Source organism: Antechinus flavipes, chromosome 3, assembly GCF_016432865.1.
Source record: "Antechinus flavipes isolate AdamAnt ecotype Samford, QLD, Australia chromosome 3, AdamAnt_v2, whole genome shotgun sequence".
Classification (NCBI taxonomy): domain Eukaryota; kingdom Metazoa; phylum Chordata; class Mammalia; order Dasyuromorphia; family Dasyuridae; genus Antechinus; species Antechinus flavipes.
The window spans coordinates 447,176,147-447,202,049 of NC_067400.1; the positions used below are offsets into that span (position 1 = coordinate 447,176,147).

Sequence of the window (25,903 nt, forward strand, 5' to 3'; positions counted from 1 at the left end):
CCCAGTGAACTGACTTGAATCTAAGTAGCTGCCTAGTATTTTTCTCTATTGAAAATGAATTGCAAACAGATTCACTCTTCTTCAGTCTTGGTCTGGTTTAAGTCAGAATTCTTCATTCAATTAAATCTTGTATCACATTGATCAGCAAACACTTCATCGAGCATCATAATATACTGCTATTTTTGTAATGAGCTAGAAAAACATATATAAAGACCAAAATCTCTCCTCTGAAGATGCACTTTATAACTTCCACTCTGAAATCAGGCCAGCAGGCTCCCATAATTTGCATGATTTGTTCTAACTAAACCAGTCTCCTTATTTTCTTAGAGTACAAAAATTAATTAGTGAGTTCTTGGGTCTCCTGCATCCATTCAGGAATTTATGTCAAGACAGGATATAATGGGAAGATCACTGGACTTGGAATCACAACAGAATTTTAATCCTGTTTTGAGACATTTATGTGACCTAAAACAGTTCCCTTAGTATTTCTAAAGCTCAGTTTTCTTTTATATAAAATGGAGATGATAATAGTTGTATCATTTATTTCACAGAGTAGTGAATAAAACATTTTTAACCTGCAGAGTACTATATAAATGTAAAGTATTCATATTGCTATTATTTGCAATCTATGATTCTATCTGTTCATACATCTTGAAGAAGAATTGTACCAGCTTCTATAGAGTGACAGTGGGAAATGTTTTCTCCCTGGCTACCTCAACATAGTACTGCTGAATTGCAGGTTTTTTCCTTAAATTCACATTCTGCTGGATAATCCGTGAGGCAGCCGCGATGGAGCAAATGTAGCATTGAGTTATATTATAGCATCCAATGTTTAATCCTTGAAACAGCCAGCTTCCTATGCTCCTTTTTGAGCAACACGGGAAAAAGTATTTATAAACAACTGTGAAAGCTGTTGGCTGCCCCCAAAGCACTGATTCTGTCCTGTGCACCTTATTAGAAGGAGGCCTAAAAGTTGGGTTGTTTGTGTGGAATGGAGGGTCAGGCTCGCTGCTAATATACAGTATTTTTGAGCAGAGAACGAATCAAGGATTGCTGTGAGCAGCTGCGAACTCTCTTGCCATATATAAAGGGGAGGAAGAATGATGCTGCTTCAATTCTTGAGGCAACCGTTGATTATGTGAAGTGTATCCGAGAGAGAATCCCTCCAGCTATCATGGTTCAGGTACCTTCTCAGTTCTTTGAGTTCTGCTTATACAGGACCTTCAGGGATCCGTGCTTTATTAGTAGTCCTCCTAAAGATCACAGCCTTCTCCACGGCACAATTTAGAATCTCCATGAGTTGCTGTTGTGATTAAAACAAAACAATAAATAAAATGGAAAAGTGAATTCTCTGGTAATGAGCCTTGTGGGGATGAACTTTCAAACTTAGTTCTCCTGGTCCTTTGATAATAGATAAATAAGATGAGCAGCCAACTTTCCCAGCATGACTGCACCTATCAGAGAACTAAGAATTACTTCCACATCACAGTGAGAAATCAAAAGATGACTTTAGTGAAAAAATATCATTTATGGAGAAAGGCTAGAAAATAGACATATCAAAAATTGTCTTGAGCTACGTGGAATTTGCATTTACCCCCACTTTTTTTTTTTTAGATTACAAAGATGCTTCAGAGCAACAGAAGGTTTTGTAAGAAGCAGCATGTAGCCAACCAGCCATTCCTCTCAAGTACTGTCAAGACACAAAGGTAGGAAATGAGCCGTGAGTTCTTATTAAATTCAAGTTTTTGTCACTAACTTATACCTTTTGGCATAGGCAAAGTACTAAGTTACTAAGCCTTCACTCAGTTTGATAATTTATTAAGAAAAGGGACTTTTCCCCTCCTTTTGTTGTTGGGGGATTTTTGCTATTTTAGTCCTTGGAATGTGTACTTATGTGAAATGATAAAAACAGGCAACAATTTTAGATCAACACAGTGTTCCTTGGTATTTAATTATAACCCCAAACATTATAATTGGGCCCTTGTAAGCAGTTCGAGCTATGACAATCTAATGTCCTTTCAAAGGACAATACATCATGGACATTGGAACACTATGAATTGAGTTAGATCAAGTCTTTGGACCATGTTCAGCTCCTTTCCAATTAGGAGGAATTTCTAGGCAGAAACTTTTAAGGAATATTTATTAATATATGAAATGGCACAGTAGAATTTAGTTAGGTAATTAATTTTATTGTAATATACAAGTAAAATAAAATTACTTTGTATTCCAAAAGCAGTCAGTGAAAGTTTAAGTTAAACTGAACAATATCCCAAAGAATCTGGGAGTCTAGTCCACATTTTTGTGACAATACAACAATGATGGTTTGTTTTTACTGCTTTCATGATAGAACTAACCATAGAGTTTAATGTTTTTCTTAAATAAAAATGTATTTAAGGTTTCTTCCCTTTTCCTCCCTCTTTCACTTTTAAGGGAACGTAATGTGGTGACAAATAGGCAGTCACCTGTGAAAGAGATCAGATTCCTGGGTAATAAGTGCTTGAATGTATACTCTCTTCCTGCTTCAGAGTGCCCATTGGACGAAGCCTTGAAAGGTGATGGTCGATATCTCCTCAACTTCTTGAAAATAGTTTGTACTAGAATATATGTAGACAGATATGTAATTTAGCTTGTTTTTATATGCATCTCCTGGGAATTACTGATTTTTAAATTATAGTTTGGTTTTGGATTTTTAGTCTGTCTCTTTGAAGTAATTATTGAGTAAACATTTGATAAGCATTTATTAGGTGTCAGATAGTATGTTGACCTCTAGGAATATAAACAAAAGAAATACAGTAGGTACTCTGAAGATTATATTATAAAAGGTCAAGATTACATTTGTAGAAAATGGTGACTACAAAAGATGTGCTGTGGTCCAAAAATATGGGAATGATGAGTGAGGGCATATTCCCTATGTCAGTTCAGATCAATTGATATGAATGTTTCAAAAATAATGACAATATTTCATCACTGTTTTCCAAAGCAAGAGGTGGAAAGTGTGTGTTTGCAGGGAATTGGGAGAAGTTGAGGTAGGAGGAGGGAGTATTTTCATAGGACAAGATTGTAAACTTGTGACTGGAAATGATTAGCTATGATACACTTTTATTAATCAGAACAACATAACCCTGAGGTAATAGCTGGAGATCACAGTCCCTTTGGTATTTAAGTGGTCTATTCAAAGAAACAATGGGTAAGCTGGTCTTGAAGCCCAATGATTGGAAATAATGACTGTGTTTATTATTTGTAAAGTATCTGAGGATTTGGAAGGAAGGTCCAAGTTATGGAGAGCCTGTAAAACCAGGCAGAAGGATTTATCTTTAATAATGGTAGAAAATAGGAAGTTATTAGACCTTGAATGCTGATCAAAGGTACATTTTCTTTAATTTCTTAATTTTTCTTAGTCTTTTTGTCTGTTTTTACATTTTCTTTCACAGCATGACTTATATGGATATGTGTTTTGCATGACTACATATGTATAACATGTTAAATTGTTTGCCTTCCTAATAAGAGGGGAGAGCACAGGGAAAGAACAAGAAAATTTGGAATTCAATTTTTGAAAAAAATTGTTAATAGTGTCTTTATATGTAACTTAATTAAATCTCAATTTAACGAAACATTAAATTTTAAGATAAAACAGCAAAAAAAAAAAAAAAAAGGAAGGTAAGGAGAGGAATGATAGAACAAAAGTTAGCCAGCATTTTTTGAGTACCTACCATGTTTAAATCTCTGTGTGCTAAGTACTGGAGATATAAAGACAGGCAAAGAAAAACAAAAGCTCAGGAGTTCTACTTTCATGTTCTAATGGGGGACAACATACAAACAACTATGTAGAAACAAAATCTATACAGGATAAATTGGAGATAATCATCAGAGGGAAGCCACTAACATAACAGTCTGATACAAATATGAAAAATTAATTAGAAAGAGAGAAACCAGAAGAAGGGAAATCCACTAGAAAGATCTGTTGCATGGTGACAAAAATCAGTTTTAGAAAAGTATTAAAGGAAGTGCTTTTCTCCCTTATTGTGTGTGGGATAGAATTGATGCTCCTTGTGTCTCCAAACTTACTAGTCATTTTCCCTAATGTCTACTAGCCTAAGCCAATATTGACTAAATTTCTGAAAAAAGTTTCTTTATGAAAAAATCAGTGTCAGTTTGCCTTATAAAGTATTCCATGACACAAAATACATTTACAAACCATCTCTGCTCCAATCTATTTCCCTAAATCTTCTTGCCATCTAATGTAGAAAATCTTATTTCCTATCACTCTCTGGGACATACTTTCCTCTTCAGTCAAATAATTATCTTCATTATTCTTATAAAAATCACATATCCCTGTCTTTTTCCTTTTGCTCATATTGTTTTCCCACATAGAATGCCTTCATTTCTCTCCTTTTAAGAATCCCACCAATACATTCAAAGCTTATTTAATACCTTGTTCATAAAATCTTCTCTAATGTCTCTGTTGTACTGATGAATCTTCTTCCTAACTCTCTCAAGTCTTCCTTTTCTATACCAGATATGTTGATTCTTGATTATATTCTAAATTTCACATACCACTGTATCTTCTTCTCTAATCAGTTCATATAGTCTTATGTCCCCCAAATTATGCACCAACATCCCTTTAAAGAGTTGATAAAAGTTTTTCAAGTTTGAATGTCTTCTACTATACATGATTTTAAAGAGTAGAAAGCTTTTCATATATTTAGTATCTCTCTTAGTGCTTGGTATAATATTGTGTGCAAAGATCATACAATTTTAGAGTTGAAAGAACTTTAGAAATCATGTAGCCTGACCTGTTCATTTTACTGAAACTCAGAAAGGTTAAATAGAAAGGTTATATTGGCATTAATTAACAACTACAATTCAAACCTTCTGATTCCATGTCCATGAATCTTTGTTATTTCATGTGGATGCTTGATAAATATTTGTTAAATAGCAATTCACATGTAACAGGCTCTGAGATTCATTCTCACAATCCATACTTGCATTGGTATATTGGGTCTCTAAAACATCACTTCCTTTATTTCCCTTCAGGGTTCTAGGGGTCATCATGAAGTATTAAAGCTTTCTCTAACATTGTTGCTCCTAATTCCCTATTTAGTATGTTCCCTCAGTATCAGTCCCCAGTCAATAGCTCCCCAATGTCACTTATTAATAACATCAATTAGTTTTTCCAAAGAATATTTGCTGAGAAGATATAACAAGAATTAAAGTACCAAAACCTCTGTAACTGGGAACCCTCTCTCTTCCTCTATCACCTTGACCCCTAGGAAGAATAGAGTCAAAGTGGGACTACTAGATATTCTCCTCACTAGGTTCCATTCTGGACGTGGGGTGGCTGATAAATATGTAAGTTCTGAACTGACTTGGCTGGATCAGACACTCAATCAATTCACTGCTGACCTGAACCAGATAGGTCCTTCCTTAGAACTGGCTCCTTACTAGATTTGACTACTGCAACTAATAGTATCTACTCTGTAATGGATTGTAGTTGTTAGACCAGTGGTGGATATTCTGACCTTTTGAAGCTCACAAGGTCATAATATTTCATCTTCACTATTCATTTACTTGGAATGAGAAAAAAATAAATACTGCAGAGAGAGAAATAGGGGTGGCAGTACATATCTATGTGGCTAGGAGGGGAAAAGAGGCGATGGACTGCAGCAGGCTTTTTACGACTGACTCAGTCATTTCTATTACCTCTCCCCAATCCAGAGACTTTGAATATTTTTTCTTCTTCCTCACTGGGATGCCAAGGAAGAAGGAAAGAGTTGATCCATTCAGGTGTTCTGTATGCACATTCAGTTCTGCCCCAGGAGCTAATCTAATGGTTTTCTCTTGCCATACAATAAGTGGTCAGGAAATACACATACACACACACACACACACACACATACATACACATAGTCAAGGTCTTAATTCATTATGCTTTTCTGAAAATAAGCTCACCCTATCTCCAAGCAGGTTGACACTGGGCAAATATTGCATATGCTTGAAGTTCTATGCCATCATTGGCCAATCTACTGTTATACCCTTTACCTCATTAAAAAATCTGCCATTAAATCAGCTAGGATATGTCTTAAACACATTGTCCATATCCCAAATCTAGGTTCTTTCTCTGGTGTCATGGAGCATTTTTCCTTTCACTTTCTTCCCTGTGCCATATAGTTAAGTGAACACGGGATAGTTCTTACATAATCCCTCACAATGACCCATAAATACACAGTTTTGCAGATTCAACAAAGAATATCTTAGTATTTATCGAGCACTTAATACAGAATGAGAACCTCACTTAGAACTGCAAAGAACTATACAAAGACAATAAAAACAAGAAAAAGGCAAAGAAAATCTAGTTTATTATCTCAGGAAAAACTAAACTTTTATCCTATAGAGATTTCTAGATTTTATGGGATTCTACCTGTAGGGATTAGGAATTTAGGGTTTATGGCACTTGACATTCAGGTAATAAATCAGACCAGTTTGGCTCGCTGTTTGTGTAATGTGCTTAGTCAGGTACTAAAGTCTATAGCAAATTGGCCCTGGTCTAGTAGAAATTGGGACGTTCTTCTCCTTTCATCCACATAGCAATGTCATTTTGGTCCTCTTTGAGTATGAAAGACATCCTCGCCCTTCCTCTGGACTCACATCCACAGACTAGTTTAATTCTGCAAAATTCTTGGATTTTACAAATAGGGCACTCTCCAAAAATTTTCCAGAGAACCTTGAAATATCTTGTTGTTGAGAGAGCTTCAAATAAATTAATTCATAGACATTTGAAATTTCTTCAATGGATTCCTACAACTTCATGGGATAGCCAGATGGAATTCCAAACTTATCTAACAACAAGACAAGCCCCAGATGTGTTTAGGCTCCCAAAAGGGATTAAATAGTTGGATTTGGTTATTCAGGGTTTCTAAGCCAGAAGTCAAGTGAATCTGCAGTTCTCAAGTATCTCACAAGAAGGTATGCAGCCTGGATCTATTTAAAAGAAAAGGCATTTATGAGTCATGTACCAGCATTTTAGTAGTCTAAGATCCATATTTATATTATTTGCAATACTAATACTAGGTACAGTAATACAATAAATAATGATACATAAAACATTTAAGTAATTAAAAGTTATAGCAAAGAGACTGGTCTAACTTTAAGGAAGCATGCAATATAATTTGCAATATAACCTAAAACTAGAGAAAGCAAAAAAAAAAAAAATTACCAGTTTTTTGACAGTAGACTCATAACTACATACACTTTTATTAATGAAGCCTCCCTAGTCAGTTACTCCATTATACATAGAAATCTATTCCTACATAAAATCTAAAGTAACATTGATTTTTTTACATCATTGCTTTCCATAGATACTGCTTTAAGCCTGAAGTATTCACAAAGTTGACTAATGTTCTGGAATAATCTCCTGAAAGAAATGTTAGACCAGACCAGACAAAATTCTTACAGATCTGTTATAGTCCTTTTCTTCTTTAAACAATCACAGTATCCAAAAAACCCCAACTTGTTAGTAAAAGGAAAAACTTAGAAAAATACTTGTTCTCACATATATATGAAAAAGCAATTTAATTTTTAGCTGAGCATCTAATAAGAATCCAGCATCCTTCGATGAGGGACACAGAAGCCATCTCCACCTTAAATTAGGGAGGTTAGCTGGTTGTAAGGGAACATAGATAATTGGAGAGAGATATAAGGCAGTACATAATTAAGATTCAAAGTTATGTGGATCTAGTTATAATAATGAGTGCAGTATGGATAGAAATTGTCCTAAAAGGTTTCATGGAGGAAATGACACTTAGATTCAATAAAATTTAATCCTTAAAAATTGTTGATTTCAAGAGATAGGGAGAGGAAATGATGGCAAAGAGTCTACCTTGATTAGGAATGAGTAGAAATGTGTTGTGAGGAAGGAAAAAAGGAATTAGCTAGAGCAGAAGAAATGATAGGGTAATTGAAGATAAGGTTGAAAAGTTTGTCATTAAATGGCAAACTATGGCTGGCCCTTTGTTCAAATGAGATCACCTGTGAGGCCCTCTTTGGTCTGATGGAGGGCTTATAAAAACAGATCTGGAGACCTCAAAATCATGTAGTCCCTTCCTTTGAGAGAAAAACAGGCTGACAAAACAAATTGACCTGTGCAAGGTCACATAGGAAGTAATACATCAGAGGTATAATTTGAATTCAAGTCTGCTGAACCCAATTGGTTTATTTTCTTTTTTTTTTTTTAATAGATATTCAGATTACAATACTCTGCTGTCAACTTTTTAGCCCTACAATCATTTTGCTATAATTTCTTAATCAATAACTAATATATAAAAATTAGGTAGGGAATGATTATTTGGGAAATAAAAGAAGGATTCTCTTGTCCATTCTTTGCCATTTGGCTATACTTAAATTATACCAGCAAATAAAAAGCTATTTAATTTCTTTTCATCATCTGTTATAACATTATTTATTATGGAGATGCCAAGTGGGCTGTTTATAGAAAGAGTCATTATCTGGGGACTAGTGAACCAGGTTCTAATCTTGGTTCTGTCACTATCAGTCATTTCCTATTCTGTAAAATGAGGATTTTGGACTAAATCAGGACTTCTTTAACTTTTTTCTACTCATAACCTATTTTCAACAGAGGAATTTTTACATGACTCCAGGTATATAAATCTATAAAATACAGATGTACAAATCAAACTTATACTGATGATCATAATTTTGCAACCCTCACATTTAGTTATGAGTTTGCATATGGGGTCATAAGCCACAGTTTAAGAAGCTGGGGACTAGATAACATCTAAAGTCTCTTCCATCTCTAAAACATTTTAAATAGAAGTAAATGCTTTTGGGACTCCTTACCATCTGTCTATAAATATACTTATCCTTCAAATGCTTAAGAAACTTGGCCATTTCCTTTTTTCCTTTTCTAGCTCTTTGATTCCTCTCTTATTATTCATAGCTAAACATTTTCTTAAATTTTATTTTATCTTGAAACTTAAAAACATGTGGAAACATAAGTATCCAAACACAAAATAAAAATAAGGGGATCATGTATGAAACTTTTTTTAAAATTACATACAGCTTTTAAATAAATATATGTATACACACACACATACACACACACACACACACACACACACACACACACGAAATTTAATACAGTAAGACCAACATAGATCAGCAGTGTTTAATCTTTCCAATACTGATATTTTTCCTAGTTTTCTTATATGGCTAGAAAATGAGGGATATTAGAGCTAAAGATTATCATTGATCATAGGGAAATGGAAAGACACATAGGAGAGTGTAACCAGGCTGCAACATATAATCATTGAGAAACCTCTGGCAAAGCATATTGTCAAGGAGCTTTATGACAGGAAGAGATGGATTAGTCATATGGCAAGATCTAGGAATAACAAGTAGAGTGCCCCACTTGTACCCTCATGATGTTGGAAGAAAGGTTTCTAACTCACTGGGCATACCATCTAAAACAGTGGCTTTTAAGCTGGGGTCCCTGAACTTTTGGAGAAAAATAACTATTTTGGGATAATTTGTTTTCTTCTATAAATCTATGTATTTTACTTTATGTATTTAAAACATTTTTTTCCTAAGAAATAATCTGTAGGTTTCATCAGACTTCCAAAGTGGTCCATGATACACACACAAAAGTTAAGAACTGCTGGATGGTGACTTTTTGGGAGGACATCAACAACAGCCATATAGTATGGGAAGACATGGATAGGGTACAAACTGCATCTTTGGAAGGAACTCCATAATCAATGAAAACATAATTCTATTCAAGTATTTCAGAGAATCAGTAGTGTCCTACTTCTGTGTCTTCTTCTGAACTTCCTTCTGTAAAACTCTGAGTTTAAAAAAAAAATTCATTGAGGCTTTAAAAAAATATTTTTGTGGAGTCACTATTCTGTAACTTTCCCCTACAACTCTCCTTCCCTATAAAAGTCTTCTTTTATAATAAATTAGTCAAGCAAATGAAATTCAGACATTGGTTGTATCTGAAAACATTATCTCTGTCTGCACGAATAGTAGTGTATTACCTCTGTCAAAAGGTAAAAAGTATCATTCATCTTGAGTTTTCTAGAGCAGTGATTTCTCACTGCATTATTTCATTCTTCAGTCTTTTAAAGTTATTTTCTTTTACAGTATTGTATTCATTAAAATAAATGTTCTGATTTTTTTTATTTCATGTTTTAGTCCAAAAAATATTTCCAAGTTTTCTGAATTATAAGAGTTGCCCAGAATTTGAGAATTAGATGGCATTTCAATACCCTACTTGTCTAGCTCATACAAGAAAGGAATCCCCTGTAATATTCTTAACAGGTAATAATTGAACTTTTCCTTGAAGATCTTCAAGTAGAGGAACTCATCACCCAATACATTTATCCTCAGGTTACTAATTTCATTTTTGCACAGCTTGAATTGTTAGGATTGATGTTACTTATTGGGCTTCACATAATTTCCCATATGTTACTGTTGGTTCTGATCTCTAGAACCAAACAGAATATATCTCATCTTTCCTCAATATGACATGCTTTCAAGTACTTGAAGACACTATGTTCTGAGTCTTTTTTCCTTCAGACCAAGTATTCCCAGGTTTGTCAGGCACAATTCCTATGAAATGGACTCATAGACCTTCATTAAGATGGTTTTCATTCTCTGGGTACTGTCTAGCTTATCAATAACCTTCTTAACTGAATACACCACTGTAGATAAAGTATAATAAGGACAGAGATGTTATCTCCCTATTCCTAGATACTCTTAATGTAGCCCAAATTTCATTAGCCTATTTTTGTGCTACTGCATTATGTTGCTGACTTGTATGGAGCTAGCAGTCTATGCAACCCTCTACATCTTTTTTCAGAATAACTCCTTTCTAATCCTGCCTCACCAACCTTGTACCTATAAAGTTGACTTTTTTGTATTCAGGAATAAGATTTTGTATTTTTCCAAAATGAGGTTCATTTTATTAAGTTCATTTCAATACTCTAGTGGCCAGAGACTAGCTTGTCAAAATGCTTTTAAATTCTAACTCTTTTATCCAGTATGTTAGCTAAATCTCCCATATTCATATCATATGTAAATTTAATGAACATGCCATTCATGCCTTTATCTACATCATTGATAAAAATGTTAAACAGCTCAGGGCTAAGAATCCCTGAGGATAATCCACTAGAGATTTTCTGCCTTGCTGACTTTGAACTATCAACAACCACTCTTTGATATCAGTCTTCCAACAAGATGGATGAAGCCATCTTATTTTATTGTCCTTTAATTAATATCTCTATATCGCCTCTCCAAAATAATATTAGATATTTAAACCCACCTTTGCCAAATCAAGATAAACTATGTCCACAATATTTCTCTCATTTACTTAGTTCACTATTTTTTTTTTTTACAAAAAAAGAAATGAGGTTAGTATATATGATCTATTCTTTTTTAAAATAGCTTTTTATTTTCAAAATACATGCAAAGATAGTTTTCAACATTCATCCTTGCAAAACTTAATGTTCCAATTTTTTCCTTCCTTTTCCCCTTCCCCAGATAACAAGTAATCCAACATAGGTTACACATGTGCAATTCTTCTAAACATATTTCCACATTTATCGTGCTGCACAAGAAAAATCAAATCAAAAAAGAAAAAATGAGAAAAAAGCAAACAACAAAAAGGTAAAAATGCTATGTTGTGATACACATTCAGTCTCCACAGAATGCAGCCATTCTGGTGCAGATGGCTATCTCCATCACAAGTCTTTTGAAATTGGACTGAATCACCTTACTGTTGAGAAGAATTATGTCCATCAGAATTGATCATCACATAATCTTGTTGTAGTGTATAATGATCTCCTGGTTCTACTCACTTCACTTAGCATCAGTTCATGTAAGTCTCTCCAGGTCTTTCTGGATCATCATTTTGCTGATCATTTCTTATAGAACAATAATATTCCATTACATTCTATATGATCTATTCTTGATGAAAGTATGCTGGTTCTTTGAAAGTTTCCTTTTCTATGTGTTCAACAGTCATCTCTTTAATTCTGGATTTTTCCAGATACTAAAAGTCATTTTCACTAACCCATAGTTTACATTTTTTTTTGAATATCAGAAAAACATTTATCCTCTGATAACTTTCTTTTTATGATTTCTTGTTATGGGCCAGAACTCTTGTACTTAAATCAAGGTTTCTTACAAGGTGCTAACTCAGTGGAATTGATAAGACAATAGTTATCTAATTGAGCATGATGATTAATAGTTCTCTAGTTCAGTACGTGTACTTAATACTTAATATAATTCTACAACATTCATACTATGAGGATGTAATGATAATAGAGTATAAATAACAGCCAGCGGGGACTCAGAGCCCGAGTCATTCACTTCATCTCACACCACCGTGGTGGCTGGCCTCCTGTACTCCTCCCACTGAGACCAAGGCCGGTCTGAAAGGCTCTCCAGAAAGCTGGCCTGGCCCCAGGCAAGGAGACAATAAAGAATTTGGACTTTATCCCTGGCAATTCTCATGGTTTTAATCTGCTGAAACAAAGGCTGCTCCTAAGACCTCCAGAAAACCAACTAAGAACATTACAATTTCTCTAATATCATTGGCAGTCATTCAGCAATTACAACCGCTAGTTCTTTTAGCACCTGATGATGTAGTTCATTTAGATGAGGTAGTTCGTCAGGAGAAGCTCCCTTACTGTTTCCCTATTTTGGATATCAACTCTTTATTAGTCATCTTTGTTCTGTCATCTCAGGTACAGATTTTTATTCATGAGAGGAAAAACAGAAAATATAAATTAAGCAGCTCTGTGTTGTCAGTTATTTTATCCACGCTCAATCTTATTTGTTCTTTGATCCTCTTTTTATCTTTTTTAATCTTAAAAAAATCAACCTTTTTGTTCTAAGTTTTATTAGCATTACAAATGTTATTTTAATAGGAACATAATTCACATTGATCTTTTGTTACCTAGCCTTGCTCCTGTGCATTTCTTTTTAAAATCTGGATTGAGTTGGTTAGTTCCCCATGTATCCACATAAATCTTTTCAAACAACTCTTTCTTCCTCCGTTTCCTTTTGTGCCTTCACAGTTTCATTCTTGAGCATCTCCCATCTCTCCTGGACAAACTTCCGTTAAAGCATCTTAGTTCATAGGATCTTATTTATCTTTCTTCTGAACCCTATGAAATCTTTCCCCAAATCAAAGGACAATTCCATTAGTTCCCAGATTTCCTTTCCATTTTTTGAGTTTTAAGAAAAGTCATTTTCCTCTAGGGTTCCCATTATTTATACCTAAGCAACCAGTTCCTTTCTGTTAATGAGAATTAGGTCCAAAAATGGAATTTACTTTTGTTGTTTCCTTTACATTTTGAAAGATAATCACTGACATAGGTAACAAAAGAAGGCATTAGCTGCTCTTCTCTTATCAAAAAGGGAGTTACAATAGGTGGCTTGGATAATCAAAATCCCTCATCTGTACTGTAACGTATCTTGTTTCGTGTAATAATAATAGCCAACATATACTGTGTGTTAGACACTGTGCTATGCACTTTACCAGGATTATGATCCTCACAACAGTCCTGGAAAGTAGGTGCTATTATTATCACATCCATTTTACAGATGAGGAAACTGAGGCAAACAGAGATTAAGTGATTTGCCTAGGATCATACTAAGTATTTGAGGCCAGACTTGAACTTAGTCTGACTCTAGGCCTAACAACTACACACTGTATCAACTAGCTATCTCTGCTTGGGTTTCAAATATTCTACACAATTTCTTGTCATCTGGAATGCTTGAAAGTTTTCTAAAGACTACTTTTACTCTGTAAAATGATACACAGGTATAACTTAGAAAGTAAGTTAATCTTGGTTGTAATTTCTTTCATTTTATCTTTCAGAACATCATATTCCAAGATTTCTAATTTTCCTTATTTTCTGCATTGTGTTTTCTCTTAGATTTGTCTTTTTTTATTGGCAAAAGGAGCCTGTTTTTCTTTTAATTAAGAATAATTTACATTCTTAAGAGACTTTTTAAAAATCATTGAAGAACAGAAAAAAAAAATCATGGTTTATCTGCTTGTTAGTCTCTGAATGTGAAAATGTATTTTTATTTTGCTGAAATGATTAAACAGATAAAAATCAATATCCCATAAACTTAATTCAAATGTTGTTCTTATATCTGTTCCTTAAGCCTACATTTTCTTTTACTATACAGAGATTTCGAAGCTTTTCTTCCCATAATAGTTTTATTTTGTGTTCTATCCTGTGTACGTTGCTCTTGAATCATATAAAGGACTATTGCTTAAAAGCCTCCAACATGCAAATTGATCAGGTTCAAGGAGGTGTTTCAAAATTAACTTTGTGCAAATATATGTCAGATGATTTTTAAGAATCTTTTTTCTGGTACAAATTGTCAATATTTGTATTTCAAATGAGAAATAAATGGAAAGCAGTACTCTTCTAATTAGTAATGTTTAGAGAATATGAGGCAGATTTATGTGATACACAGTAATAGAATTTCTTAGGGTTAAATTGTTAGCATGACTTTGTGCATTTTATTTACTAGTCATCATAGTTTAAATAGATCACTAATGACCCATCATAGTAGATAGATTCCTAGTAACCCATCATGTTTTCATTAATGAAAAACCATGTCAGATTAACTGCCTGCCTGCCTGCCTATGTTCTTGCTTTCCTTCCTTTCCTTCTCTCTCTCTCCCTCCTTCCTTCCCTTTCTCTTCTCTCTCCCTCCTTCCTTCCCTCCTTCTTTCCCTCCTTCCCTCTTTCTTTTCCTTTGTCCCTCCCTCTTTTTCCAGGATCGATATATTAAGGAATTGCCACAAATAAATCTAGTATATCGGAATTTCAGCAAATCATTTCTATCCTTCTAGTCATAATATCCTTCTAGTCAAAGGATATTTGACTAGGATTATAACACAGGATATAGAGTTATAACATAGTTGGTATACTTAGAACTAATTGAATATGTACTTAGATTTTGGTAATAGAAGTATGTTTTCAATATAAAAATTATTTACACACCATATTCTGCCCTGACCAAAATATATTTAGATTGCCATACTCAGTTTTGCATGCCATGTTTTAAGGAAGATTTTAAATTGTAACATGTTTGAAACAGAACAATTAAAATGAGGAGGGAGGAGAGTTAAAATCATATCAAACAATGGCATGGTAGCATATTAAGTGGAGTATATTTAGAAGAAAACAATCAGGTTAGAGATGGAATTAAAAATTATGTCAAACAATAACTGTTAAAGAAGCTAATGATGTTTAACCTGCAGAAGAGAAAATAGGAAGAAAATGATATCTGTCTTTCAATTTTGGAAGGGCTGTCATGGAAGAGAGGTTAAGTTTATTCTTTTTTAAACTGTAGACTGCAGGTCAAGGATCAAAAAATAGGAAACTACATTGAAACAACTTTGAGTTCAACATAGTTGCCTACAAGTAGAAATACTTACCTCCAGGGATGGTGAGGTCTGTCACAAAAAGCTATCAAAGGGAGGATAGATGTCCATTTGTTGTATTGTTATATAAATGGCAATTAGTGCTTAATTCACAATTGAAATAGATTATTTTTAGACTGCCCTTCTAGAATTCTGAGAATCCATTTGTTTTTAAATTATAATAATTTGTTCAATGTTGCTGCAAAATTGATCCCTCTCATGTCATGGTTAAATAAATTTCCTTCAGGTTTGCTTCTTATTCAGTTTATGTGCTGTTTTCATCCAAAGATGATAGAAGTAGTAGAAAGGATGTACAAAATGTCTGGTCATTGTTCTGTGCAAAGTAATAGTATGGCAACTCCTATTTATATTCTATTTATATTTATAAATATGTTTGAATTTATGTTTGAAACAGAACAATCAAAATGGGGAATAGAGTTAAAATCATAACAAACAGTGACATGGTAGGATATTTGGTGGAGTAGATTTAGAAGAAAGCAAACAGGATAGAGATGGAATCTAAAAATTATGTCAAACAATAACTTTTAAAGAAGCTAATGATGTTTAACCTGAAGAAATAGAAAATAGGAAGAAAATGATTCCTGTCTTTTAATTTTGGAAGGGCTGTCATGGAAGAGAGGTTAAATATAGATTTATGTATATATTCCTTTGATAGGAATCTTCTTATTGCCAAGCAAAAACTTTTGGTTAAGTTTAGCACCATGTGACCAGAAAAGTCAGGATGCCCACTATAAATAAATCAAGTCTCACTTAACAGTTCCTGGTGACTAAACCTAAAAGTAGGCAAATAGGCAGGGCAAACAGACATATTGCCATGGGAGTGACTAAGAAGCATGATAAAAATACTAAACTTGTCTCACAAATGTGCAAACAAATATATACATTATGGGTAATAAACAAATATATACATTATGAGTAATAAACAAATTCAACTAGAGATCCTGATGCACATGAGATTTGATCAGGAAAGGATGTCCCGTGTTCAGAAGGAATAGAATTATTTGATAAGTGTTTATTGTGTTGAACTAATAGCTATGAGAGCCCTTTCAACTCTCAAAATTCTGAGAATAAATTTTTAAAAGATGAGAGGACAGTTGAATAGCATATATTAAGAAGATATGGGAGAATATTCACAAATCAGAAAAGAGTACAATAAAATAAACTGCATTTAAATAAAGATCATTTAGGAAGGGGAAAACCTAGTAGTATTGTTGCAGGAATAAACTATAGGCTAGCTGTACAAAAGGAGGAAATAGATGAGAAATGCATGAAACAAATCATAAACATGGCATTGTAGGTATGATGATTTATTGACTAGGACTTCAATTGTTGGAATTCTCTACCAGAAGCAGAGACAGATAAATTCTTCATTTACCTTAATGATAATAATTTACTTAAAGGGAAATAGTGTGGCAAAAGAGAGAATTGACTGTTCTTGGAGTTAATAAGCTCTGGGTTCAAGTCTTGCTTCGTGCAAGAACTAGCAGCCTGATGGACAAGTCATTTACCTTTCCAGGCATCCAGATAATTCTGTAAGACCAAGTTATAGATGAATTGTGGACTAGTATTGGTAGAGAAAAATTCCCATCAAATCATAAGCAATTGTAAGATACTTACTATGTAAGTCAAGCACTGTGCTAGGCAATGGAGATTTTAAAAAATGAGATCGTCTCTACCTTCAAGGAGTTTAATAATGTGAATTTTATATATATATATGTATGTATACATATATATACACACACACATATATATGTTATATAGTATATACACATATGTTATATACACACATATCCATATATGTAAGTACAAGCATATACGCACACAGAAACACAGTAGATTACAATATGATTTTAATTTGGGGAGGAGGAGGAGGATACTAGTAATAAGATTAAGAAAGCCTTCATGTTGAAGAAAGTGAATTGAGTTGAGGACAAGGTTTTGAAGTGATTGAAGTGACTGCATTTAAATATTATTTGAGTAAGTAAGCAAAGGCATGGAGAATGAAAATAAAGTATAAAAGGACCAATAGAGTGCACAAAAGGACAAAAAGTACTAAAACTGGAAATGCAGGTTAGGACTAAGTTGTGAAAGGCTTTAAATGCCAAACAGAGGAGTTTGCTGTTATCCCTACATGCAACATGCAACAGTTAGTGAATAGAGGAATTCTGTGGGATCAGAACTGTTCTTTAGAAAAATGACTTTGGCAGCTATGCGGTGGACAGATTTGAGATAGAAAAGAAGAATCACTCAAGAAATAATCTGAGTTTAAATTAGGGCGGTGACTATGAATTAAAAGACAAGATGTAAAAAACATGTTTGAAAGTGGAAATGACAAAATTTGGCAAGTGATTGGATACCCATGTGGGTGAAGGTAGAGAGCTGACAAGGGAGTTCCCCATACTGATGAAATTACAGATCTAAGAAATGGAAAATCTTTCTAAATTAGTGGAATCAATGAGTAAAACTGCTGTTCAAGACCCAATTCTAACTAAAAAAAGATGGAATTGGTAGCTGAAGAAGAAATTAAAAAACCTAGTACATAAGTAACCATTTCATTTCAGAATTAATAGAAAAGGAGAGGAAATATAGACATAGTCTGACATGTACCCTATATTAGGAGAGAATAGTTTTCAAAATTCAAATAAAAATAGCTAATATCTCATGATGTAAAATTTATTAGCAAAAGTTGGTTCAACAGGGACAGGAATAAAGATTTAATTTTAACCATATTGCTTTCATGTGGAAGAAAAAAGGTGCAATATAAAGAGAATGACATAGATACATTAGAAAATCATCATTATAAAAAGACATAATAACTGAAAATGGATACAATAGAGTACATAACATCTGATAAGAATAGGTTCAGGACACATATATTAAGATTCAGATCCATTTCTAATAGACAAATGGTCAGAGAATATGAACACATTTTTCAAAGAAATCTTATCACCTCCTTAAAATTGTTACATATATTAAGATTCAGATCCATTTCTAATAGACAATTGGTCAGAGGATATGAACAAATCTTTCAAAGAAATCTTATCACTTCCTTAGAATTATTTAAAAATCACAATAATCAGAGAAAATGGCAATTTAAGCATCCTGAATTATTGTTGAATATCATAAACTAATGAATATGTTAAAATATGGGAAAACTCATTGTTGGAAGGGCTGTGGGAAGATATGTTCATTAACTTCAGCTGGAGTTGTGAATTAGCTTAGAAATTCTGAAAAGCAACATTACCAAATTTTTCATAACTTCTGCCCAGAGATCCCACTATTGGGACTATATTATGAACAAGGAAAAGACCCCTGTGTATTCACAACAATATTATTTCTTTTTTAAAAGAGGCAAAATAAGTGTCCCACTAATGGGCAATTGATGAAAAAGTAATATAATATTACTACATGGTAAGGATTGACAAATATAAGATATTTAAAGAAAAATGAAAAGATTTGTTTAAAGTTATAATGAATGAAGAGAACTAAGCCAAAAGCGTGATACACAAAATGACTTCAACCATGTAAATAAAGTTAACACAATGAGAAAATAAATTCTGATCAAATGCAATGGTCAGTATTGATCCTTCACTGCCAAAGTTTCTGAAGGACAGTCTTTCTGTTAATAATGGTGATGACTGAGGAATATAATTTAAAAGGGGGGTGATTTGGGTATTGTAATAATTCATTGTCAAAGCAAAATGTATCATTTTCTTAAACATAAATAAATATATCAGGAGTTCTATATTCAAACTCTTTCAAGACTAGTAATGAGTGTTGAGGACAATAATAGCAAAAAGCTTTAGCTATCTTAGGTTCAAGAGGAGGATAAAAGAAGAAAGAAAACAATTTCTTAATATAGATGGTGATAATGGATGACAATGAGATAACAGAACTACTGAATTACTTTGTTTCTCTTTTTTTCTGCCAAAGAGAGTGATCCTTGAACACAACAAATAGCATAATAAATTGTGAACAGGAAAGTGAATTTCAAAAAAAATAAGAACCATCTTATGGTGAGATGATGAGAGACCATCTAACTACTCTGAGTTTAAGCCTTCACATCCAGACAAATCACATAGGGTGTTACATTAGTATAGTTTGCTAAAGTTCTGTTAATAATCTTCCAAAAATTTTGGAGAGCTAGGAGTTGCCATGAGACTAGAGAAAGACCCTATTTTGTCCCTATTTTCAAAATGGATACTTCCTCAAAAAGAATTATATTTATTCTTCGAATTATAAATCAATAAGCTTAACTTTGATTCCTGTAAAATTCTGGAACCTATCATTAAGGGAATGTCTTATAATTATTTAGAAAGACATATATATTGATTACAATCAGAAAGAGTCAGTATGATTTTATTAAAATATACCAAGTCAAATCACCTGAATTTCCCTTTTGTCTGAGAGTTCCATACATTTATTTTACACATGTTTTAGCAAAACATCCACAACATTTCTCCTATCTTTTGGGAAAGACAGAGTAATGAGTGTTTTTGGAATTGGTGTTCAAAGACTTGAGCCAAGGGATAGTGCCAGTGTCACTTTGACAGTCAAATAATAATCAAATGAAATAAAATAAGCACTGAAATCCTACATTTGGATTCAAAGAGTCAGCTGTGAAGGAATAAGATAGACTATACATACTAGACAGCCATCAATATGAAAAAATCTGGAAGATTTGATACAAAAGTGTTGTGAGTCAATGGTACTAAATGACAACTAAAAGAGTAAATTCTATCTTAGGCTGCATTAATGAGAATAGTTTCCAATACAAATAGGTGATAGATAGTACAGTTAGACTTAATCCTGGTCAAGTGACATGGGGAATATCATGTTCAATTTTAGGTTCCTCATTTTGTGAAGTACATTATCAAACCAACACTCATGTGGGGGGGTAATTGGGATTGTGAGGGAATTGAAAACTACGTGGAAGGAGAACAAGTGGTAAGAATAGGAGTTTAACTCAGAGAAGGTTTCAAGGAGAAATGATAATTATCTTGAACTTGAAAATGAACTTGAACTCTTTACAGGATTATCATGGGGAAAAATGATTAAATTTGTCTTAACATGGTGTTGGGGAGCAGTACAAGAGGTAGTAGTTGGAATTTGCAAAAAAGCAGATTAAAAGTTGGTGTAAAGGAAACTTTCCACACAATCTGACCTGCCCCAAAATGGCCCCCAAATGGCCAAAATGGCCCCAAAATGGTCTTCAACATGTGGCTTAATCACCGAATGTTTTTAATCAGACATTTTGTGACCACTTTCCAAGGATCTTATAAAAGGCATTCCTGTTCAGTTATATGTTTCAGTAGGTGATCCCTGAGATCCTAGAATATCCCCAGTTTTCTGTTTTCAAGGATGTATAAAAGTCCAAAGATGAAGAGCACCAATCCCTTTTCTTCATTTTTCCTATTAATGTCACCCAAAGTTTAATTTTCAGGATGCATATTGATATAAATAAATACATGTTCCTTATCACTAGATGCTTATAGATATCCTCCAGCAAGTTCAAGTGTTTGCCCTCATTTTACAGCTTTGAAAATGGGACTCTGACAGGTCAAGTGCTTTCATTTAGATCCTATAGCTAGTAAGTGGAGTTCCTTAATGTTGTGTATTTTGTTTAGAATCATAGAGTTTGATAGAGCCACAAAGGCTTTGTAGTCAAATCAGTGTCACAGATATCAAGTCCTACAGTATCATTGAAAGAATGATAATGAAAAGAGCATTAGATTTGAAGTCAAAAGACTTGGGTTCTAAATTTGACTTTATCACAATTATACAACTTATCATTGCTTGATGTATTTTTCTAAAATGAGGATATTAGACAAGATTATATCTTTTATATATATATATTATAATAATAATAATATCAGGTAAAATGCTAATCAAGTCACCTTTCCTTTTGATGCTTCATTTTGATGTTATAAAATAAAGAGTTGGATTTAAATGATCACAATTTGAAAGGACCACAGTGATCACCACCACCCCCCAATCCAGTCAGTTGTTGTTTTGCCTATGTTTTTAGGTGTCATCTTTTCCATTAGAACATAAGCTCCCTGAAGAACCTTGAGGGACTTTTTGATTGCTTCATAAATTTTTTTAGTTATTATAAATAAATGGTTTTATAGTTTCTGAATACCCAAAATTTAAGAAAATTCACTATTCCATTGATGCAGAGCATTCCTTTTGTACTACTAATTGGTATAACTCAAATTGAACAGCTCCAATCTCTAGACCTTTTTGTATTTTGATTCTGTTATACAGCATTAGCTGCCCTCAGCTTCAGCAAAGCTTGCAGTTGGATTATAGATTTAGAGACTATAAAAGCCATCTAGGACAAGTCCCTCTTTTGGTAGATGAGGAAACTGAAGCTTAAGAGGTTAAATAACTTATCCAAAGTCAAATACATAACAAGTATCAGACATAACATTTGAATTCATATATTTTGACTCTAGAGCTAGTGCTTTTTTCACTACACCGTGCTCCCTGCCTTTCTAAATTATCTGTTTGCAAAAATCATTGATTAAAAATATTTAACAGAGCTTTAGATTATTTCATTAGAAACCCTTCTTCAAATTAATATCTATTTCTTTAAAGTTTTGTAATGACACTTCTATTTTTCATTATCGAGAGCTTTCCATATTCTTGAGGTAGCTTTTATCCTACCTATTATGTTATTGAACTTTGAAAAAATCTGACTTTTTTAAAGTACAATTTCAGACCATACCCAATATTTCCCTTCTTATTTGTCACAAATTTAAGAACTGTGTTGTTAGCTTTTCCAAGGTTCTGATAATTTGCACCGTTTAACTGATAAGAATCAAATCTACAATGATTTCCTCTAATTTATAAAATAGGAACTCATCATCAAGACAAGTTTAAGAATTTGTAAAATGATGTCCAGAAAGTTGAAGTCTCCCATCACAACTATATTTTGCCTTCATGACAGCTCTGTGAACTTTGTCAGGAGCTTATCCATTTCCCATGTTGGCTTGGATGTCCCCTATCAGAGCATTTCTTTTTCCTTCCTTTATTCCTTTTTCAAATTCATTATTAAAGTTTCTTCCTTCACAAGATTTCTATAGAGGCAGAGAGAGCTACTCTCTTACTATTTTAGGTTCTTCAATGTTGTATATTTCTTTTGAATATTACCAGTATTTGATTGTTTCAATGGGGCAAATGTGAAGCATAATATAAAGAAAATAAACCATAATACTTTTAAATATAAAAGGTCAGAGCTTTAGTTGTTTATATTAATTTTTTTCTTTTCTATTAAAGGTCATTCTAGCTCCACTTCACAAAATGCTGCTGGTGATATGTATAAGATTATTCCCACTGAAATGCTTTCTCTAAATTCTTTACATGCTGATCAGCCTGTCAGATATTATGCCAAAGTTGTTCCTTCTTATGAAGCTGCTACCTTAGCAAATCAGAGCTTTTCAATTAATTTTTCGTCTGTTTTGCCAAAAGTCTCAAGATTTCCTTCTCACTACTACAGTTCTGCTTTGGGTCAGACTTGTTCACAACATCACAAATGCCTGGTAAGTCTTTTGGTTGTGGCTTCATTATTAATTAGAGAAAAAAAACCAGATTTGAGCCTTCCTAATTTGTCAGTAAATGTCCCATAATAAAAGATTACATATATAGCACTTTGTCTCTTCCTTGATTAAACTATATAGAACCTGACTTAAAGCAGGTAAGTGATGAAAATCTTGAAGTAAATATGAGGAAACAAGTTCAAAGAAGTTGAAACGGATTTTTTGATCACATGGATAGTGTCAGAGCCAAGTGATTTTATTATAATTTTGATGCTCTTTGCAGCATATCATGATTTTGCTTTACATTTTCAATTATCTCAAAAGTTGCACTGTAGAACAACGGATGGGCTGCCTTCTAAATTTATTTATCTTAAACTAGCTAATCACTGAGATTCAGTTCTGTAAAATGAGGGAATTGTGCTAAATGACTTCTAATGTACCTTCTAGCCTAGAATCTCCCAAATGATATAAAATCAAGGGACATCATCTTTGTATTTAAGGATATGGGCAAAATAGAATAATTAACTAAAAAATGGACTTTTTAAATTCAAGAGTTTGAATCTAAATATGGCTCTGCCATATGGACTTGAACTTGCCTTTTTTTTGTGATTGGATGGGAAGATACCCAATCTAGCATAAGTTTTTTCTTCAGTCAACTCCATATTTTCTCTAGAGAAACTCTGCTTCATCACTGCATCTATACACGGGTGCTACATTTCCCTTTCATGGGCAGACTTGTCCAATTCTGCTCTTTTTTATTTTGGTTACCAGTAGTGCTTCTACCGTACTCTAACTTTGGGTTTCCATATCTACATCAGGATCATTCAAATTCTAAGACTAAAAAAAAGGGACCTTATGGGTGATTTATTCCAGTCTCATCAGAGTAGAAAACTGAGGTTCAGAGAAGTTAATTAACTCAAATTTATACAATTAAAACTGACATTATTGGGACACAAACTTAGATCTTCTGAATCTTTGTTTTAGCGTCCTTTCCTTCATACCACAATGCTTTCTAATCCATTAGGGACTGAAAAGACGCAAGACAATCATCATATTACTAACCAGTTATTTGAGTAAAAGGAGAACATTTCCCAAGATAGGTGTTCTATGTTTAAGGTAGATCCAAACCTTGCTAACTTACACAAATAAAGAAATCTCATCGTTCTAATTTATCTAAGATATTGCTTCATTTAAATGTATGAGAAAATGCTGATTTTTCACAAGAGAATAAAAGAAAAATCTTAAAATTGTAAAGACCTTGCAAAATGGGAATTACATGGTAAATCAATAATGTTGCTAAATGGTGTTAAGAATGTGGAAGATTGCTTACAGATAAACTGTGATTAATGAATATCAGTGTGAAAGTGTATTGTAGCAGAAAAATTACTGGAATTGTAGTCTAAGAACATGGTTCAAAGAATTCTCTTTTGTTTCCCAAACCTGTGACATTGGGAAAATCCTTTTATCTTTCTGAGCATCAGTTTCTCCATCTGTAAAATCAGAAGAGAGATACATTTCTTGAACCAGTTCATAAAGTATAATTTTAAAAATTAAATTGTGAAAAAAATAGTTAAATTTGTGGAGAAAAACAGACTTTTTGTACCTTGGTGTGTTTAGAATGGGAACTATTTATTATTTCTCCTTTCATTGGTTCTTTCTCATAGGCAATCATTTTTCTAAGAAAACATCAAAATAATTGTTTCTTCTGAATTGTAGTATTTATCTTTAAATGCTTCTAAATCATATATTTTAGTAATATGCACTTTACTTTTTGTGAATCTCAGGGATTGTGGGTATGTGTATGTGTGTTTATAAACAACTGGAATAACAAGGATTAAATGATTTTGTTTTTCTTCTCTGCAGCATCAATCTTGGGCATGTTAAGAGAGCCTTCTTGAACTCCATGCTCTTTGTAAGCATGGAGTAGTTTAGTAACAGCTATGTTTCAACACTTCAGGAGGAACAGGCCAAACAACATTCCTGAAATCAATACCCAATGACTGGATTGAAGGGATTTAGATTGTATTACTCTTGGAAAAACCCTAGTGCTTCACAGATCAGAAGGCAGTCCCAGAGGTGTGCTGGCTGCATCTTTCCTATACTCACCTTTAGATTCTCCACTTCTCACTGTGATATACTTCATACAGACAGCTCCAAGACGGTTAATTAAAAAATTAAAAATATTGGCCTATGCTAGCTAAGCCATAGTTCTTTTTAAAAAGAAGGGGGTGGAGAGAGGAAAGATTTAATTAATTGGAGGGAGAATTGCAAAAATTCAAAAGTCACATAAGTTGAGATTATTGATGAAGAGCATGGATAGCTAGATCATTGGCCAATTTAGGATTATTAAACATAAATATTGTAATTAAGTTGTACTGTGCATCCCCATTCCTTAACCACAGGCCTTATGTTTGATCCTAAAGGATCCTTGTACTTCTAACACTCATGTATAATTAGTGTAGTGGAAGGGCTCAATTAGCCTAAGTGATATGAAAAACCTGTGACTGTTTTGGGACTGATATATCTTTGTACCTTGTTAAAAATCAGTACAACTCATGTGTATCTGAAATCCCATGGTACTAGTTTTTCTAGATTTAGCAATTCAGAGATTCTCTCTAGCCTAAAATAAGACATTAACTGAGAAATGTATTTCTTTCACCTTTGACTATTACATTTGTCATTACAAATATGTTCATTTTTGTATTTCATTATACCTTATGTGAAATGATAACTAGGAGGTAAATGCTTTCTCATTTTTACACCAAAGTTCAGTGCTAATTTGATTTTCTTTGTTTTTGTTACTTCCTCCTAAATTTAGATGTTGAAATGAAGAATTTGAAAAAAGTTTGCTTTTAATTTCACAAAAGTATTTCTT

The 25,903-nt window shown here is 33.3% G+C and overlaps 1 protein-coding gene across 1 annotated transcript in view; it reads left to right on the forward strand.

Moving 5' to 3' along the window:
- Window positions 1–25,903, forward strand: part of SOHLH2 (spermatogenesis and oogenesis specific basic helix-loop-helix 2) — a 75,132-nt gene that overhangs the window by 32,511 nt on the left and 16,718 nt on the right. The window contains exons 7-10 of the mRNA XM_051990674.1: window positions 1,036–1,183; window positions 1,615–1,706; window positions 2,431–2,552; window positions 22,769–23,031. Of these exons, the coding sequence (XP_051846634.1) occupies window positions 1,036–1,183; window positions 1,615–1,706; window positions 2,431–2,552; window positions 22,769–23,031 (625 nt within the window). The remainder of the gene's footprint in view (window positions 1–1,035; window positions 1,184–1,614; window positions 1,707–2,430; window positions 2,553–22,768; window positions 23,032–25,903) is intronic.